We start from the raw sequence: 19,638 nt of genomic DNA on the forward strand, positions 1-19,638 counted from the left end.
TCTGCACAGAATGAAAAAAATCATTACACTTACACCCAAAGACTGAAAAAAGGTCAGCAATGATGACTAAAATGACAGACATTTTATGGGAACAAAACTATCAGACTAAATGTTGTCCATTCTGTTTTGCAAAGACATCTAAGATCCAAGCCTTATATTCTTTTCCTAAGATGAAGCCCCATTACTGTGCTCTCCCATATTCTACTCATCTGCATGCATCCCCTCCCAGCACACTCACTTGAACCTAGCCAGACCACTGCAAGCAAACATCTCCCCCACTTCTGATGAGATGGAACTAGAATCTAGAGTACCCAGAAGCCAGATAGTATTCCTAGAGTCAGGACTGAGCTAGCAACTCGCACCTTGCAGTTCCAAAGAAGATTGAAGTCCTGATAAACATTTTTTCCACTGGAAGTGTTTCTTCTCTACCATTATGGCAATATAAATGCTTAAAGTTATTTTAAGAGAGTGCCTCCTTCTGCATGATCCCCACACCACGTTAAGGTCATTGAGGAGGTCCGTCTTCAGTTACCACCAGCACGTCTGGTGGTGACTCAGAGGCAGGCCTTCTCTGTAGCTGATCCTGGGCTGTGGAATGCACTCCCGGCAAAAATCCGTAATCTGAGTTCATTATTGGCCTTCAGGAGAGCCCTTAAAACCTATCTGTTTGGCCTGGCCTTCCAGGATTTTTAAACTGTAAAGGTTTGGCCTAGTTTTCCAGGGTTTTAAAAACGGTTTTAATTGTTTTAATAATGGTTTTATGTTGTTGTTTTTACAGTTTTCAATTTTAACACTTAATTGATTTTAGTTTTATTTTAATGTAAACTGCCCTGAGCCATTTTTGGAAGGGCAGTATATAAATCAAATAAATAAATTTAATAAAAAATAAAGGGGCGGTGTTCAACAAATCTTGGCTTGGATTACTAGGGATTTGTGTTTGTGGTCCTCTCCCCTCCCTTGAGTATGCCAGTGGCTTGGGACAGAGGTCTTCGGTAATTTACTCTGTGGTCTCTCCTGCTGTTTCTCATCTTTACCAAACTATAGAACAAGTATGCATTCTAGGGAGAGAAGTGTGCGCGCTGCTGGATGTCCTGCTTGCCTGCGGTGAACTGACTGTGGATGCAGTAAAACGGTAACATCAAACCACCAAAAGGAACTGCATTTATATTAATTAGCCAACTGAGTATATTATGATAAAACAGAGCAGAAAGGAAAAACTTTCCATTCATAAAAAGAGAAAAAAATATAGATCTTTCACTGATGTGATGGCTGTCCTCAGCCAATGAACAGTCTCAACTAACTTTTAATTAGACACAATAGGATGGTATAAATAATCAAGAATCAACTCCTGCTTTCTAACTCTTAAAATCCTATTTTACCCTCTTACCCAATCGGAGATGAAAGAACAAACACAAGATGCTGAGAATAATTTCCAAAAGCAAACGCAGAAAAAGTAACAAACTATAAGGCACACTGGTTATGCAAAAGATGTAGCTCCATAAAATGATATCCAGTAAAATGTTTCAGTCTTGCAAGTAAAGATTGCATTTAACGTTGGTTTTAAGTACATTTTTTACTCTACCAAAGATTCCATATGCATGAGCAACATGAAATACCTCCCTTCCTTCTACAGCCTGAAAGTTTGAGGAGAGGAAGTCAATCAGTGTACTGAGAATTACTGTATAGAAGTCAGTTCCTGATTTTGTCGCAACCTTTATATGCTAGGTACAGAGGACAAGAGTTCTCAAATACTGAAGAGCTGAATGCCAGCTAAAGTCATACATGTTGAAAATGCTGCCTGAAACTGCATCGATATAACGGTGATATAAAATGGACTCTTGTTTTGCATTACACATTACTCCATCTACACATTAACATAATGAAACCATTCCCAAAACAGCTTTTTAACTTGCAAAATCACAAAGTTACATTATACACCAATATCCAAATAAATGTAGTTACAGGACAGAAGATGTGAAAGCCTTAACAAATCACACTGCCTTTCAAGCTTTACCAAACTACCTCCATCAATTCAAATGAACATTATGTTTGTTCCTTGAACAGATGATAAAAATAGGGAATGCTTCTTGTGTTTATGCCCACCACCCCACCAGAAACAGGAGGGAGAGGGAGAGAGAAATGGTACTTACTACTGTGCACAATCGATCAACTGATATTCGTTAGATCTTTCATAGCAGGCTTTCACACCTTCATCTTGCCAAAGTGTTTTTGTATGTTCATAGAACTCCTGAAATGCAAAACAAAAACAGAGGGAATAAGTCAATCAGGGCAATCCACAAGAAAGAAAGAAAGAAAGAAAGAAAGAAAGAAAGAAAGAAAGAAAGAAAGAAAGAAAGAAAGAAAGAAAGAAGTTGGCATCATTTACATAACTACCATTAAACAAAATATTTCTTCATACAATTCAACTTTCAGCTACAAACAGGTTCCTGCTTTAACCGATATCCCGGATCTCCAGTTACTGATATCCTGGCTCTCACCAAATGAGCAAAGTAAGAATTGTAAAAGGTTGCAATATATCCTAAAGTCTCAGAAACTGAAACATGTGCATTCAGCATTTGCACCAATGTGAGTTTGCAATCCATAGCTGAAATAAAGGTCGGGGTGGGGGTGCAGACCTGTGCTCCACCCAGTGCAGTGAATGTTTATACAAAAGTATTTTGAAGTACTTTAATTGCTAATATTTTTATGAAGGATACAGACACAACTTTTAAAAAACAACATGTTTAAAATGTTTTTTGTATTATTGTAGCTTTTTGTTTTTCTGTGCTTTTAATTTGTTTTACTCTTTTTTTTTGAGAGCCACCTAGATAACTCCTTTGGGATGGCTAATAAATGAGGTGATTATTATTATTATGTTTACTACTTTTCTATGATTAAGAATGGCTGTATGTTTTGTTAAGGAAAATTCTTTTCTGAAGTTATTACAGAAACAAAAAATATGTGCTGTGCTGAAACCCAATGTTAAAATTTTCAGTTTTGTCCATACACATACAACCAGATAGGGATGTGCACGGAACCGCGCGGCGCAGTCCGGCACTGAGGGGGGGTCTACCTTTAAGGGCGGGGGAGTAGAAGTTACCCCTCCCGCCGCTCTTCCCCCTCCGGCGCTGCAGTTTAAGTCGAAGTTTTTGGGGCGGCAGCATTCTTCCCTGCCCCCATCGTTGCCAGGAAGTCTCAGTAACAGGAGCACGCATGCGCGTGGCGCGCACGGTGGCGATGGGCGCGTGCATGCGTGCTCCTGTTACTGAGACTTCCTGACAACGACGGGGGCAGGGGCGGCAGGGAGGAACGCTGCCGCCCCCAAAACTTCCGATTTAAACGGCAGCGCCGGTGGGGGAAGAGCGGCGGGAGGGGTAAGTTCTACCCCCCCACCCTTAAAGGTAGACCCCCCCTCAGTGCCGGACTGGTCCGGTTCCGAACCAGTTCGGAGGCCTCCAACATGGCCTCCGAACCGGTTCGTGCACATCCCTACAACCAGATACAACCAATGTGCAACAGCAATATAACTGGAGGTCACTGGGGAATGGATAAGAAGTGGAGAGGGAAAACACCATTTGCTTAGTGGTGGGCACCCTGAAGAGCCAATTTCTGATTGATCAAGGGATGCCTAGTTCTTCTCAATATCACAGTGCGCTACATGCATGAACAGAACATTCCTTGACACGTAATAGATAAGGGCAGTTCCACATGCACCTCAGAATTGCTGCATGCACACTGGAGCCAACAGGATGACTGATCACATGTTTTCAAATGCATTTCTAAGATAGTCAGAAAAATGCTTTCCTCCCCTCCTTAAAAAATTGTTTTAAACTATTTATATCCCACCCTTCCAGCACACTGCTGCTCGGGGCAGCTGACAGTAAAAGAATAAAAGCATAACATCCACAAAAGACAATAAAACAGGATAATCATAAAATGCAATAAAAGACAGAAGCAGATAATATAAGCGACACACAAGATAAAACAATGCATTCTATGGAATTTGCATTATATTCCACCTGCACAAAATCACAGAAAATGTGTGTCCAATTGGCCCTTTCTCCTCATCATTTAGAGAGGTTTTGCTGCACATTCAAATGAGGAAACATAGTAATTTCTGTCTCAGGACTAAAAGTCATTTACAAACTACCAAAATTTAATGGAGACAGAAACATTCCCATTGTTAATGTGTTACATACTGTTCAAATATAGAGCAGAGAACATTAAATTACTGGGCTTCACTAATCAATTGGGAGACCTACAAATAAGGAATTCCTTTAAAAAATGTATTTTGGAAATTGTTATACAACTTGGATATCCAAAGAGAAACAACACAGTGTTGTTTCAGTGTGTTTCAGGATATCAGTGTTTCACTTGTACTTAATGTGTTTGGAAATCCATTCTGGATTGGTGAGTAGTGGTTCAGTAGTCACCAGTTCAGTACTTCTTGGAACCTGGATTTTCAGGTTTCAAGAACAGGGCCTTTAGAAAAGATTCCAAGAAAAATATAACAGTCGTATGATCCTTCTAAAACTTTGCTGCCCATACCCAGATAGGAAAGGTTGTAAAGAAGCTATGAAACAATATCTCATCATTATAGTTGCATTCTTAGTATAGCCCCGTGCAAACATAACACTGTGGATCTCTTAGCGATCATTAAGAGGCAAGCCACACATTTCCTTTCCCAGACCCTTCCTCTCTCTAGTGAGACTTTCCTGCTTCCTTGCCTTGTTGGCCTTAACCATGGTTCACTATTGCATCTATACCGACACTGACCATAATAATATAAGAATAGCTGTGCTGGATCAGGCCCAAGGCCTATCTAGTCCAGCATCTTGTTTATACAGTGGTTCACCAAATGCACCTGGGAAGTTCACGGCAAGCGATGAAGGCATGGCTTTCCTCCTGCTGTTGCTTCCCTCCAATTGGTATTTTAGAGGCATCCTGCCTCTGAGCCTGGAAACAGCCTATAGCCACCAAGACTGGTAGCCATTGATACACTTGTCCTCTGTGAATTTGTCTAAGTCCCTTTTAAAGATCATGTTACTCCTGTTTTGAAAGAGCTACACTGGCTGCCAATAAGTTTCTGGGCAAAATACAAGGTGCTGGCTATAACCTATAAAGCCCTAAATGGTTTGGGCCCTGGGTATTTAAGAGAACGTCTTCTTTGTCATGAACCCCACCACCCATTCAGCACATTAGGAGAGGTCGTCTGCAGTTGCCACCAGCTTGTCTGGCGGCTAATTAGGAACAGGCCTTCTCCACTGCTGTCCCAAAGCTTTGGAACACACTCCCTGTTGAAATAAAAGCCTCCCCATCTCTGACAACTTTTAAAAAGTCTTTAAAGATGCATCTGTTCACCCAGGCTTTTAATTAAATATTATTTTAATAGTTTTAACATTGTTTTATAATATTGTTTTAAAGATTTTAAATTGTTGTAATGTTTTAACTTTTTCTGTTGTCATTTATCTTGCTTTCTTGTAAACTGCCCAGAGACGTTAAGTTTTGGGAGGTATAAAAATAGGCCAAATAAATAAATAAATAAATAATCAATCTATCTTGAATCAGGGTGGATGACATCACAAGCTGTGCCACTGAGGTATCCTTACAAGTCCCTGTTCATATTGGTCCAGACATTGTGAGCGTGATTGGTGGGGACACACAAAACACACAGAATTCCAGGTGATCTCATAAGCTTACTTTCCTTGAGAACAGTAGGTTAAAACCCCCAGATGTAGCCTTGCCTCATGATAAGGAAGGTGCTCTAGGTCCCCGATTGCCTTCTTGACCATTATTAGCACTAACCAGGTTTCTTCTCAACCAAGGTTTGCATATTATCATTCAAAGATGGCAACAAGTGATGACTTGCATGTCGAAAACCATCACAAATCATACATGCCTGAAGGAGCTTACTGATGACTAATTACCTATTATCTACAAGGAACACAGTACTTTTCAGTAGAGGCTGTTCACATACAAGTCACTATGGGCTGAGTAAACAGAATAAGCGAACATCAACATATGCATTGTGTGAATCAGTCCTGCACCTTAAAAAAAATGCTTACGTGTAATACCAGGATTTGTGGCTGCAAGGATATTTTATTCTATTTTTAAACACCAAGATTACAGCCAAACACATCTGATACACTATGAGAGATCATTAGCAGAAATTAGTTCCCCTTTGATGCTTGTTAGCTTCACTTTTGTAAAAAATAATAAGAGTAACTGAATAGTATAAACGACCTGGTATTTTCTTCTGTTGCAAAGTATGTTTCAGTGGAATGACAATTCGATTCCTGTTCATTATAGGTACAAAAGCAGAGGGTGATTGGTGATTATTTTATTTTATTTTCTGGAATGGATCAACATGATTGTGAATTGTCACCACAGAAGACAAAACTGTTCATATTGGTCCAGACACTGCAAAGCTGATGGACCGGTTGGGGACACACACACACACACACACACACACACACACACACAAAATTCAGGGTGATCGTAAGCTTCCATCTCATAAACCATTTTGAAACAGAGTAGATGACATCACCACAAACAATGCCACTGAAGCATCCCTGTAGCTGTAGAAAATTTGGTTCAGTTAGGCCATTCACAAGTTTGCCCACTTGCCCCTCAAATGTTTATACATCTGACATCTTGATTGGGGTGGACGGCTGAGGGAATCCTAAACTCATTAATTCTTATGAGAAACAGAACCCTAGGAATGCCACAACTTCCCCAGGATCTACAGATGGGAATATCTCTTAAGTTTAACTAGAAGGAAAGAACAAAGAAACTACAAAAACTCTGACAACAGCAATGTTAGGTTTAAATTTAAAGGTGGCATCACCTCCAAAGGTGTCCTAAAAACACTGAAAAGTGTGAGGATGACTGAAATGTCACACAAAAATAGCAGCAGCATTTACTGAAGCTGGTCAGTGATGTCTGTAGGAAACAACAAGCAACTGCAGAGGAATGAGAAGATACTACCATAGAACAATGAACCTCTGTTAGATCTACCCAGGATGCTAACTTTTAATCTTCTACCTTCTTGTTCTTTTCCCAGTGTATCCTCTTGTGTTCCTTGCCACCAAGAGCCTTCTTATTTCAATATATGCAGTGTCAAAGCATCTGAAGTGGTACAGAACATCCTCATCACACAGGCCTAGATCTCATAAATAAGCTGTATTTCAACTGTATCACTTTAGAAACTGGGTAGAAACATGCACACACTTGCACTCCACTCAGAAAATTAGGCTAGAATCCATCTCCCTGACATGCTAGTTTTCTAAGTGCATTTTAGAAAATATGGGGCATTTTTAAAAAATATGAGCTCTGCAGTGTGACGTGGTACAGTCCAGACATATCTCAATTGCTGTTTTTAAGAACTAGACCATGTTTTCTACATTTGTATTAATTATTCACCACTGATCAATTTATATGGTCCAACTGCAATCACAACCTAGGCCTTTGTCCTGATTGTCTTAACAAATTAAAACGATTACATAGAAGTCTCACCAACTGATGTACCATTACAGTAACTCCTCTAATGTTTTTTTAAAGTGACAATCTCTTCCATAACTATACTTCCTTATTTCTAGCACCAACTATCATTTATAAGTTTGAACAAAAAATGAATTATACATAAATAAAACAAGAATGTTAATGAGCACTGTAGTATTGCTCAAGAGTCAATAACGTAATCAGTCCAAGGGAGGGGGAACAGCTGTAGTGGAAATACAAAGTGTGAGGTAGCAGAACAGGAATCCATCCAAGAGTTGTGTAAAACCAGGATTACGAGTTCCTCTCCCATTACAAAAGACTGAATCATTTATCATTTTGTGTCCTTGCTCTCCCATGTAATCAACAACATAAATCATTGTCCTTTTAAAAGTGAAGCAAGTTGTGAGTAAATGTTCTGCTAATTTGCCTTGTATAGCTTGCTGCCACTATTTCACCTTTTCATCTAAAGAAGTAGGTTGTAACCAATGAAAGTTTCTGCTACGTTAGTCTGAAAAGATGCTAAATTTATACTTAAATACAACTTCTGTCACCTTATACTACCAATGAATATCATGGAGCTATGCACAGCCACCTTTCTTTCTTCTTTTGTTCTGCTGGCAGCGATTTGAACCCAATTATGCCAGGCCTTGAATTTATCTCTAAATTATGTGTTCTCAAGCAATGTTCTCTCTTGGGCTACTTCCATCCACAAGTGACAAACATACAATAAGGAAGTAAAGTATATGAAGGCTGTTCCCAAGCTTCAGAGAATATGATTCATTTCACTGAATGAGCATGAACCGTAAGTAGCTGAGGATCACCATCAAACAAGTGATCAATGAGAAATACTACTCTGCTTGATGTCACCACCTTCTAACTTGAACTATAACCCAGCAACAGTTATGATATCTTTTTAATGTGGTTATTAACTTTCCACGTGGGATGGAAAAATAATCTAAGTCCACATTCTCTGAACTTCTTGACTGGAATTTCAAAATCAGGACCTACAATTAATACTAACATTTAGATTAGTGGATTATAACTAAATGTCTGAGATATGAGCTACATAAATTATACCTTTTAGTAGCAGTTCTCCATTCCTGAAAGGACAATTTTAGCATTGTTTGGACACATACTCTGCTTGAAGTTGCAGATTTACATCAGTGATAAATTAGACAAAATTTGGGGAGTTGGTTTTTTAGCTAAGCGTGCAATTTTTATTACAATGGGTAGCTTCTTATCCCAAAAGATAAGAGCAGGTAACAACATTTTCAAGACAGCCAACTCCCAAGCCCCAGGTCAACTCCCAAGCCCCAGGATGATCCTCTGATCAGTCTGGAGCACCTTCCTTATGAGGCAAGGCTACAACATCTGGGGCTTTTTAGTTTGGAAAAGAGGTGATTAGGGGGAGACATGATAGATGTGTATAAAATTATGCATCGAGTAGAGAGAATGGACAGAGAAAATTTTCTCCCTCTCTCACAACACCAGAACCAGGGGTGATCCCATGGCCAGAAGATTTAGGACTGACAAAAAGGAAGTACTTCTTCACACAGCACATAATTAAATTATGTAATTCTCTGCCATGGGATGTGGTAATGGCCACTAGTTTGGATGACTTTTAAAAAGGGGCTTAGACCTGTCCTCTGTGAATTGGTCTATCAATGGCTACTAGTCTGGTAGCTATAGGCCACCTCCAGCCACAGAGGCAGGATGTCTCTACATAGCAGTTGCCAGGGAGTAGCAGTAGGAGGGCATGCCCTCACCTCTTGCCTGTGGGCTTCTCAGAGGCAACTAGTGGGCCACTGTGTGAAACAGGATGCTGGACAGGATGGGCCTTCGGCTAGATCCAGCAGAGCTGTTCTCATGTGCTTAGGGGACCTGATGGGAGTTATTCTTTTGCTAATTTACCATCTTGTTTCAAGATGGCTGCCACTCAAGCTATAGACTACTACTACTACTATTACTACTACTACTACTACTACTACTACTAATAATAATAATAATAATAATAAATAAAGCACTCTTCAACAAAAGTTCCCAAAACAGGTTACATAGATATAAACAAACAAACAAATAAAATCTCACAATCTAAAAAAGAAACAAGAAACCATAAGATAGGCACCAGCAACTGTCACTGGAGGGATGCTGTGCTGGGGTTGGATAAGCCCAGTTGCTCTTCCCCTGATAAATAAAGATAATCACCCCTTTTAAAAGGTGCCTCTTTGCTCAGTTTACAACACACCTTTGTAACCAAAGTGATAGCAGTTGGATAGAAACCAAATTCAACGCAAACGGGAAGGAGTCCTACATGTTATATGTTAAAGGAAGTTGAAAATATGCTCCATTAGTTCTATTTAGATCTACTTGTGAAAAATCCTATTTTAAATATCTGTTCAAAGGCATTAAGCCTAATTTCCTTAACTTTAAGAATTTTAAGAACTCAAGAGGTATTGTACAGCAGAAGCAGAGGACTGTTTTTCACTTTCCCAGGCTCTGAATATGTGCCCTGCTCCCTCCGGCTTACAAAGGAAAAAAGACACACAAGGGAAAGGGAGTGAAGGCATGACTGACAATGCTCACATGTCCCAGGCTAGACAACTTGTAGCTCAAACCAGCCAAGAGTATGGCCAATAAGGGATGCCAAGAAAACAAGTAAGTGTATGCAAAAAGCAGTACACATGACGAGTCAACATTCCAGAGAAAGCCAAAGCTATTCAAGTTGCACTAACTTTGGCCTTCCATACACATACCACTACCTCCATAGCTGGTTCCAGATATGTGCAAGGACTTCTACTCACATGATTCAACTTCGCGGCATGATTATAAACTACACATATTATGTTCCTTCAAGGGCCCAGCATTGTTTGTATGGGCTGCCAATACTTTGGAGGCTGCAATGGCAGCAGCACACAGTGTTAAATGTACAAGAGCGGAAAAGGAGTGGGTACTTGACAGCTAACAATCAATTCGCACAGAAAGCAAGCAAAAATCAGGGAGGGAGAGCTCCGAGCCATTCCTAGCAACTTGTGTGCCTCTTTATGCATGGCAGTCTCACACTTTCAGAAACTTTGGTCTATTGGTTAAAAGCTCAACAAGGCATCCTCATCACACTTTGTAGTAGGCATGTTACCTGGAAAGAAAATAGCCAGACTAGCCCTTGCATGTTGGTTTCTTATTGCCATAACATCAATTCATCTGCTGGCACATTCAAATAGAGCACATGATGTAACAGCAGCAATGCGGGTTATCCCTGCAACTATATATTGAAACCTTTTAAGAGAATACTAAAAATACCTTTTTACAACCTATGAAAAGCTGAGTAACATTGTCCAAGATGAAAGACCATGATCTTATAACAGTGTACTGTACAGGACTGCAGTCCAAAAGGTGGCCCTTTCAGCAGAGCACTCTGTTACTTCCAGGGCATACCCCTTTGTTAGTAGACACATAACCAGATGAAGAATTTCAGCTTCATGTCCCGCTTATTCAACAGATCACAAGAGTTGAAAAGTATCATCATCTTCTTCTTCTTCCTCGTCTTATTTCGATTTTTACACCGCCCTTCCAAAAACAGCTCAGGGTGGTTTACAAAGAGAAACAATAAATAAATAAGATGGCTCCCTGTACCCAAAGGGCTCACATTCTAAAACGAAACGTAAGATAGACACCAGCAACAGTCATGGGAAGTACAGTGCTGGGGGTGGATAGGGCCAGTTACTCTCCCCCTGCTAAAAAAGAGAATCACCACGGTAAAAGGTGCCATTGGCTGATGGTGATTTCTGTGGCCCCTATGGTGTTGAGGTGCTCTTCAAGGTCTTTTGGAAATGCACCCAGGGCGCCAGTTACCATTGGGATTATTTGGGTCTTTTTCTGCCACAGCCTTTCAATTTCAATTTGTAGATCTTTGTATTTGGTGATTTTTTTCTATTTCTTTTTCTTCTATTCTGCTATCCCCTGGTATTGCTATCTCGATTATTTTGACTTGTTTTTCTTTCTTCTCGACTACAGTTATATCTGGTGTATTGTGTGGCAGATGTTTGTCTGTTGTTGTTGTTCTTAACATTTATAAACTGCCCCATCCAGAGACTTTGGGTGGTGTACAACAACTTTTTAAAAAGGCATAAAACCCACAATTCAAACACAATGCTAAAAACAATATAAAAACAATTTAAAAATGATTAAAACCATTTAAAACCAATTAAAATACTTAGGTTTTTAGGGCTCTCTTAAAGGCAGACAGTGAGCCTAAACTGCGGATATCTGCCGGGAATGCATTCCATAGACTAGGAGCAGCTACAGAAAAGGCCCGGTTCCAAGTCGCCACCGGACGTACCAGTGGTAACTGGAGACGGACCTCTCCAGATGACCCAAACGAGCGATGGGGATCATACTGAAGAAAGCGCTCTCTAAGGTAACCCGGACCCAAGCCATTTAGAGCTTTAAAGGTAATAACCAGCACTTTGTATTTCGCCTGGAATCATATCGGCAGCCAGTGCAGCTGTTTTAAGACAGGCATATGGTCTCTCCGGGTTACCCCAGAGATGAATCTGGCTGCCGCATTTTTAACTAAATGAAGTTTCCAAACTATGTACAAAGGCAGCCCCACGTAGAGCGCATTGCAGTAGTTGAGTCTAGAGGTTACCAGCTGATGCACCACTGTTTTGAGATCGTTCTCTTCAAGGAATGGATGCAGCTGTCAAATCAGCCAAAGCTGATAGAAAGCGCTCCTGGCCATAGCCTCCACCTGAGATACCATGGTGAGGCCTGGATCCAAGAGCACTCCCAAGCTGCGTACCTGTTCCTTCTGAGGGAGTGTAACCCCATCCAGCACAGGAAGATCTAACTCATCTCTTAAATTCCGATCCCCCACAATGAGCACCTCCGTCTTGCTTGGATTCAGCTTCTATTTCTTATCCTTCATCCATACTGCCTGTAGGCAAGCATTTAGGGAGTGAATGCCATTTCCTGATGATGATGATGAGAAATAGATTTGGGTGTCATCAGCATACTGATAACACTCTGCACCAAATCTCCTGATGAACTCACCCAGTGGTTTCATGTAAAGATTTAAAAGCATTGGTGACAGAATGGAGCCCTGAGAGATTCCATATAATAGCTCCTGTTTTGAAGAGCATCTGTCACCAAGCTCCACCATATGGAATCTGCCTGAGAGATAGGAGTGGAACCACTGCAAAGCAGTGCCACCTATCCTCAATTCCCCCATGCAATCCAGAAGGATACCATGGTCGATGGTATCAAATGGTGCAGAGAGATCCAAAAGAACCAACAGAGTTACACTCCCTCTGTTGATTCCCTGGTAAAGGTCATCCATCAGGCTGACCAAGGCAGACTCAACCGCATATCCTGCTCTAAAGCCAGTTTGAAATGGGTCTAGATAATTGGTTTCCTCCAAAACTGCCTGGAGCTGGTTAGCCACCACTCTCTCAATCACCTGACCCAACCATGGGAGATTGGAGACCGACCTATAACTGTCCATCACTGAGGGATCTAGGGAGGGCTTCTTAAGAAGTGGTCTAATCATTGCCTCCTTCAAACAAGGAGGCATCCTACCCTCCCTCAGCGATGAGTTAATGATATTAACTAAGCCATCTCCAACAATCTCCCTGCTAGATAAGAGCAGCCAATTCGGGCAAGGATCCAGAGAACAAGTGGTAGGCCGCCCCTCCCCAAGCAGCCTGTCCACGTCCTAGGGCATCACAGATTGAAACTGATCCAATCTAACACTGCAAGATGGATTGCTGGACCCTTAATAGACTCTGCAGAAACAGCGGAGTCCAAGTCGGCCTGAATACAGGAGATTTTGTCCGCAAAGAACCCATTAAAAGCATCACAGCAGAACAAAGTGCCCGGGGATTGGTTTAAACTGGAAGGAGCCTGAATCAAACTCCTCACAACCTGGGACAGCTCTGCCAGACGCGAACCTGCAGAAGCAATGTGCGCAGATCAGAATTGTTTTTTTGCCGCACGCATCGCCTCCACATAAACCTTCATGGGCTCTATGCTGTGTCCTGTCACATTCAAGCTGAGTTCTCCACTTGCGCTCCAGTTGCCTACCTTGCTGCTTCAGACCCCGTAACTCCTCTGTATACCAAGGGGCCATTTTAAAAGCAGATCAGAAGGGACGCTTAGGAGTGATCGTGTCTACTGCCCTGGTGAATTCCCTATTCCAAGTTCCCACAAGGGCATCGACAGAATCGCTGGCAGTACCAACATCAAAACCCTTCAAGGCTTTTTGGAATCCTACTGGATCCAACAGCTGTCTAGGGCAGACCATCTTAATAGGTCCTCCACCCCTGCAGGGCTGGGTTGTGGCTGTGAAACCAACCTTAACCAGGTAGTGGTCTGTCCATGACAATGGGGAAACCACAGGATCCCACACCCACGGAACTCCCCCCTGATCCGAACAAAAGACCAAATCAAGTGTGTGGCCAGCAACATGAGTTGGTTCTGAAACTAGTTGGGATAGGCCCACCATGGCCGCTATGAACTCCTGAGCTGCACCAGACAGGTCAGCCTCACAATGGATATTGAAGTCACCCAGAACCAAAAGTCTGTGTGACTCCAACACCAACTCCGAGACCAGCTCCGTCAGCTCAGTTAGGGAGTCAGTTGGGCAGCGGGGTGGATGGTACACCAACTATCCCTAGTTGCCAGCCTTAGAAAGACACACTCAGTGTAAGTTAACTGTTGCATGGGGGCCCTGGTAAGGGAAATGGTATCCTTATGGACCATAGCCACTTCACCCACCCACCCCGCCCACATCCCCATGCCTGCTCCACAACAGAGTAGCCTGGTGGAAGAAGCTGGGCCCAAACTGGGCCACTAGCCTCCCCCATCCAGGTCTCAGTTATACAAACCAGGTCAGCTCCTTCATCCATGATCAAGTCATGGATGATTTCGGTTTTATTCTGAACCGACCTAGCATTGCAAAGGAGCAAGGCTAGGTTCTGTGGGAAGTTGGAACTGCTCCCCGAGGCCAGAGAGCTGACAGGGCAGCCGGAAGTGGAAACAGTTACTAAATTACTGGTTTCCCTTCCCCTGTAATGGCCAGCTGCTCTGCCAATGCCAATTCTTCTATTTCCCACCACAACAGTAATAGCTGCCCCAGAGCCACTGGACACACACCCGGCATCGTTCTGCCCAAGAGAACCCAAGTATCCACAGCCAAAGTATCCCAAAGTATCTTTCATGGATACTTCTCTTGCCTAGTGAAGTATCCATGAAAGACATGAATTAAACTCCAATGTCCAGCCTGTATTGGTCCCATCCAGATAGAATACACTTCGGGAGTTAAAAAGGAAAGAGTGGCACAATTCATTTCTATTTGTTGGGTTCTGACAAAAAGGACAAAACCATCACCTTCTGAGTCCTTGGGTGGAAAAAAAAATCAATTTTATCTTAGACACAGAAGAACGCTTGCCTGTTAACTACTTTATCCTATGAAAAATGCAAAGCTCAGATACCCCAAATCTGAAGCCCTCCCAGTCAAAACATTTCTTTAGAAGATATACTGTATACCTGGCTCTTTCGCATAGGCTCAGAGAAGGTTAGTGTGTTTTCTCTAAACACTAATACCCCATGGGTATCACAATCTTTTAAAAGTTTGGGAAATTATAAAAAGGCAGGATTGTATCTAAAAAGAAAAAACGCCACTAGCTTCACCACCTACTTTTATTTAAATTCTTCAGCTTTTAAAAGCAAAAAACTGGGGCTGTTAATTTTAAGATACAATTCAATTTCTCTCATCAGGGTTAATACCATAAAATATTAGTATTATAGAAGTCAGGATATTTCTCGCTCTTTCTTAGAGTGGTTTATTCTTTATTCCAAGTGTGGCTTTGCAAGAAAATGTTGAATGTTATCAGCTGCTTTTGTTTTATTTATTAGAAAACTCTTGTTATCTTCACACTCATGAGAATTCACCAATGTATTCAATCAATGAGTAAGCAAGAATGGGAGAATGCTTGTGATTATTTATTAAGGTTCATCGCAGGCACCTGAAGAACTCTCTCTGCCCCTGCAAATACACAGAGATGACACAATGTTCTGCACAGGAAGGAAGTTATTGATTTTGTATGGGGCTAGTGAAAGCAGGCTGTCTGTGGGTAAAGTAGAAGTTTCTGTTTAAGGGAGGGGCCCATATATACAGCAGAGGAAAGCAATATTAGAAGTCAGGTATGCTATTTGTGCAGTAACTGTTAAAATGCAAGAATGAAAATATGAACGAAAAAATGAAAAAACAAAAAAATGAAAACACACACGAAAAACACGAAGGAAAAAAAGAACGAAAAAATGCAGGAACTAAAAAATTCTACTTTCTAGAAGAAGAAGAAACAGGCTGCTGTAATGGAGGAAAAGATAAGTCATTTAAAGAAATGTTAAGGAGAAAAAACTGAGGAAAGAAATTCATAGGCCTAATTCAGAAGTCATGTGGAACCATGGTTTAATCCTAATTCTATGTGACATTCCTGAGCCTCAGGCTTGCAGGCTCCACTTGTTTCATGTACCAGGAGAAGGTTTCTACTTACTAGAATGGATTGTATCAAGCCAGGATTCACTGTGATGTCTGAACCTGACAAATCCTGGATTGTTCTAACCATACTTTAGAAACAAGCCGAGATATAGAACTGGCAGGCAGGAACAAATCTGAGGCTCAGAAACATCACACGGAACCAGAATTAAACCAGTTCTGCCCGTTATCTACAGCAGTCCACAGTGCCATTCTTAGAAAAGGGCTTTCTTAATATTAGGATAGCTCAGCTTCATGTAGTGCAAGGAAAAATAGTCTTGCTGCTTTTGAAACTGCAGTCACAAAATAAGAGATCCAGACCATGTTTTTGAAACTCACAAATACCATGGGGAACCATGTAATTGTCAGGCTTATTGAGAGCCACTTACCTGGTTGCCTGTAGTGAACAAGAATGACCTTCAGGCAATCAGACAGGAAAGTAATTGTTAAGCTGGAAGAGAACTGGTTCTTTTCCTTAGTCAAGCCATCAGTGTGCCATGAACAACACCTGGTATATGTGGACAATTGCGCTAGTATTACTATCTGATCAATAACTTGAAAGCTGGTGAGCTTCTCTGCAAGGATGAAGCAGACACCTGCAAATCTTGTATCAACTGTAGTAGCAACAGATGCATTGTTGGGGGAATAACTGCACTTTCCTCAGGAACAACATGCTGCTATTGCAATGCTACAGAAATGCAGCTCTCACACAACAGAACCATTGCTCTGGAAGGGAGCTCACTAAATCAGCTAATCGGTCTGTCTGGCTCAGGGCTGCCTACTCTGACTGGCAACAGCTCTCCAAAGTCGCAGACAGAAGGCTTTCCTATCACCTGCCACCTGATCGTTTTGATTGGAGATGCAACCCAGCACCTCCTGCATGCAAATCATTCTACACTGAGCTACAGCTCCTCCACTCAGGTATCAGGCTAAAAGTAACAACTATGTATATACTGTGTTATAAACTGAGCATCTTAGAAAGTCCCTTCAAATTGATGCACAGCACTGCAAAATAGAAACATAGGGCAGACTTGCCATTCAAAAGTTTGTTTAACAAGAGTAGCGTAACAAGTCAGTGCGCGCTCTCTCTCTCTCTCTCTCTCACACACACACACACACACACACCCACCCACCCTACTTCTACTGAAAGGTGTATACAAAAGTTACACAATATTGAAATAAAACAAGTGATTCAATTTCATTAGGACAAAGTTCAGTGCTCCCTGAAACTATGTGTTTCATAACAGGAGTTTTAAATAGGTCATTGCCTAGTAAACCTTATGATTAAAGGTCAAACAAAGTCACTCTACACACACACACAAAACAACCTGTGTGTGTGCGCGCACACACACCATCCTTCAACAGTTTAATTTTTAGAAATAAAAATAACCTGGGCTGCAAAGTCCTTGCAGCCCTGCTTCATAAACTGTGGCCATACAATGTTTAATTTTCTGTTCGCTCAGCAGCTCTATTGCATTCCACTTATAGCTGAGGAGAACATACCTGCTGAAGTCCTAAAGGCACCACAACAGGATCCTGGAAAGGCCGCTCATCCATCAGGTACGTTATACTGAATTGTCTCTACCACTGTTACATGTCTCTACCACTGTTCCCTCTAAGGCGTGCGCATGTACGCGCTCACTCACACATTTTCTGATGTCTGCTCAGTTCATTTGAGATCCTGCTCAGGAAGGCCCCATTCTGAATGCAGTGTGCACACAGTGCCTTGACACTGCCACAAGAACAAAACTCATTCCACACACAGATGAAAAAAAACCAGACAGAACACTGGTCTCTACTCTTGCCTTTGTGGAAGGAGGGATAAGTACTGTATTACCCTTTCGAGAATGGTGAGGGCAACCACTTCCCACGCGTTTAGGGTCTTCCCGGATACTGCGGTTTCCCCATAGCTGATATCACAGATTTATTCAACCAAACAATGTCACTCCACAAAGCTAAATGCCATAGTTCTCTTTCGATTAAAATACAGCATGCATGAGTGCTTCCCTTCCTCTCCACCCACCATAGTATCAAAAGCTACTTTTAAGAAAGCATCCATTTACTCAAGCAAGTTTACCCAAGTATACTTATAGCAGAGAACTTCACAGCAAGTGTTTGAAAGTAGCACTCACTACCAGACTCTCCACTGCCACATATGCGCAAGCCCTATCCACAGTTAGGGGTGTGCACAAAACCTGGGTTGCCCGGTTCTGTTCGAATCCACTCTAATGTCCTACCAGAGAATCAACTCTCAGAACACCTCAGACATTGAAAACAACAAAATCCAGTGACCCATGGGCTTGTCGTTCTGGGGGTGGTTGGCACCCTATGTACACTACACCACAACCCACTTTGGGCCATCCTGGTGCCCACCAAGTAGAGTTATGGGGCTGCTGAAATTCCCCATTATTCCCTATGGGGGAGGGAAAGCTTAAAGACATGCAAACTTCAGGGGGGGAAATATAAAAATCATCCCCTTCACCAATTTATTTGAAATCTGGGTGGTAGCAGGCACCCATTGGGGCACTACCACCTGACCCACTCTTCTGCCCCCAAACTGCCACAGAGACATGCCAACTTCAAAAAAAATTTTAACACACCCTGTTGCCCAACAGGGGGATTTCTTTGAAATCCAGGTGGTAGCTTCCTTGCACCCATTGGGTACTACCACCCACCACAACCTGCTCTGGGCCAGCCTGGTGCCCCCTACCCTGGGGAGTTATAACTAAGGCTGCTGAAATCCCCATTATTCCCTATGGGAAAATGCTTACAGACATGCCAACTTGATTTAAAAAATAAAATAAAAAAATCACTCCTTTGCCCAATTTTTTTGATATTTGAAGAACTTCCATCCATGGGGCACTACCACCCAACCCACTTTGGCCACAAAATGGAGGTCCAAATTTCTGAATTTGGGGGGTCTGAATCGGGGGTGATTTGTTTTATACCCGAATCTGGGCAACTGAGCACAGGGGTGATTTGTTCTGTCTACAAATCACCCGAATCAGCCAGATTTGGGTACAAATTGTTTTATACCCAAATTGATTTGCACATCCCTATCTTCTATGTATAGACAGAGGACTGTGAATCTAGGGCTGAGTCATGACGAGTGCAGTTGAAGAGTTAACTATGATCGCCAAGCAGTGTTCCCTCTAATCTTTTTCATCTATGTGTGGAATGAGTTTTGTTTTGGGTGGAAGTATCAAGGCAGTGTGCGCGCGCATGTGCATTCAGAGTAGAACCTTCCTGATTCAGACTGAGTGGGATCTAAATTAACTGAGCCGACATTTAAAATGTAAATGCATAAACATGCGCACACCTTAGAGGGAACACTGTTGCTAAACTCTGTGTGTTCCCAGAGAGTGTGATGTGTGAACCTGGAAGTTCCTGACAATTCTAGTCAAATAGCAGAGGTGAAACAACATTTAACCAGGATTGATAACCAGATCTGATCCGGGTTAATGATCCCTGTTAAATGCTGTTTCACTGGAACAGTTTGACCGGGATTGCCTGGAAAATCTCAAGTTACCACATCATGTTCCACATGAGCATGTAGGGCTCAGTGATCGTGGTCAATTCTTTAACCACGTTCATCATCATTGTGA

At 41.9% G+C, this 19,638-nt stretch overlaps 1 protein-coding gene across 7 annotated transcripts in view; it reads right to left on the minus strand.

Annotated features, from left to right (window-relative positions):
- Window positions 1-19,638, minus strand: part of GNAS (GNAS complex locus) — a 290,975-nt gene that overhangs the window by 64,545 nt on the left and 206,792 nt on the right. For all 7 annotated transcript variants that reach the window (XM_053244154.1, XM_053244162.1, XM_053244156.1 and 4 more), the window contains one exon: window positions 2,151-2,248. In XM_053244154.1, the coding sequence (XP_053100129.1) occupies window positions 2,151-2,248 (98 nt within the window). The remainder of the gene's footprint in view (window positions 1-2,150; window positions 2,249-19,638) is intronic.

The sequence above is a fragment of the Hemicordylus capensis genome, chromosome 4 (genome assembly GCF_027244095.1).
Source record: "Hemicordylus capensis ecotype Gifberg chromosome 4, rHemCap1.1.pri, whole genome shotgun sequence".
Classification (NCBI taxonomy): domain Eukaryota; kingdom Metazoa; phylum Chordata; class Lepidosauria; order Squamata; family Cordylidae; genus Hemicordylus; species Hemicordylus capensis.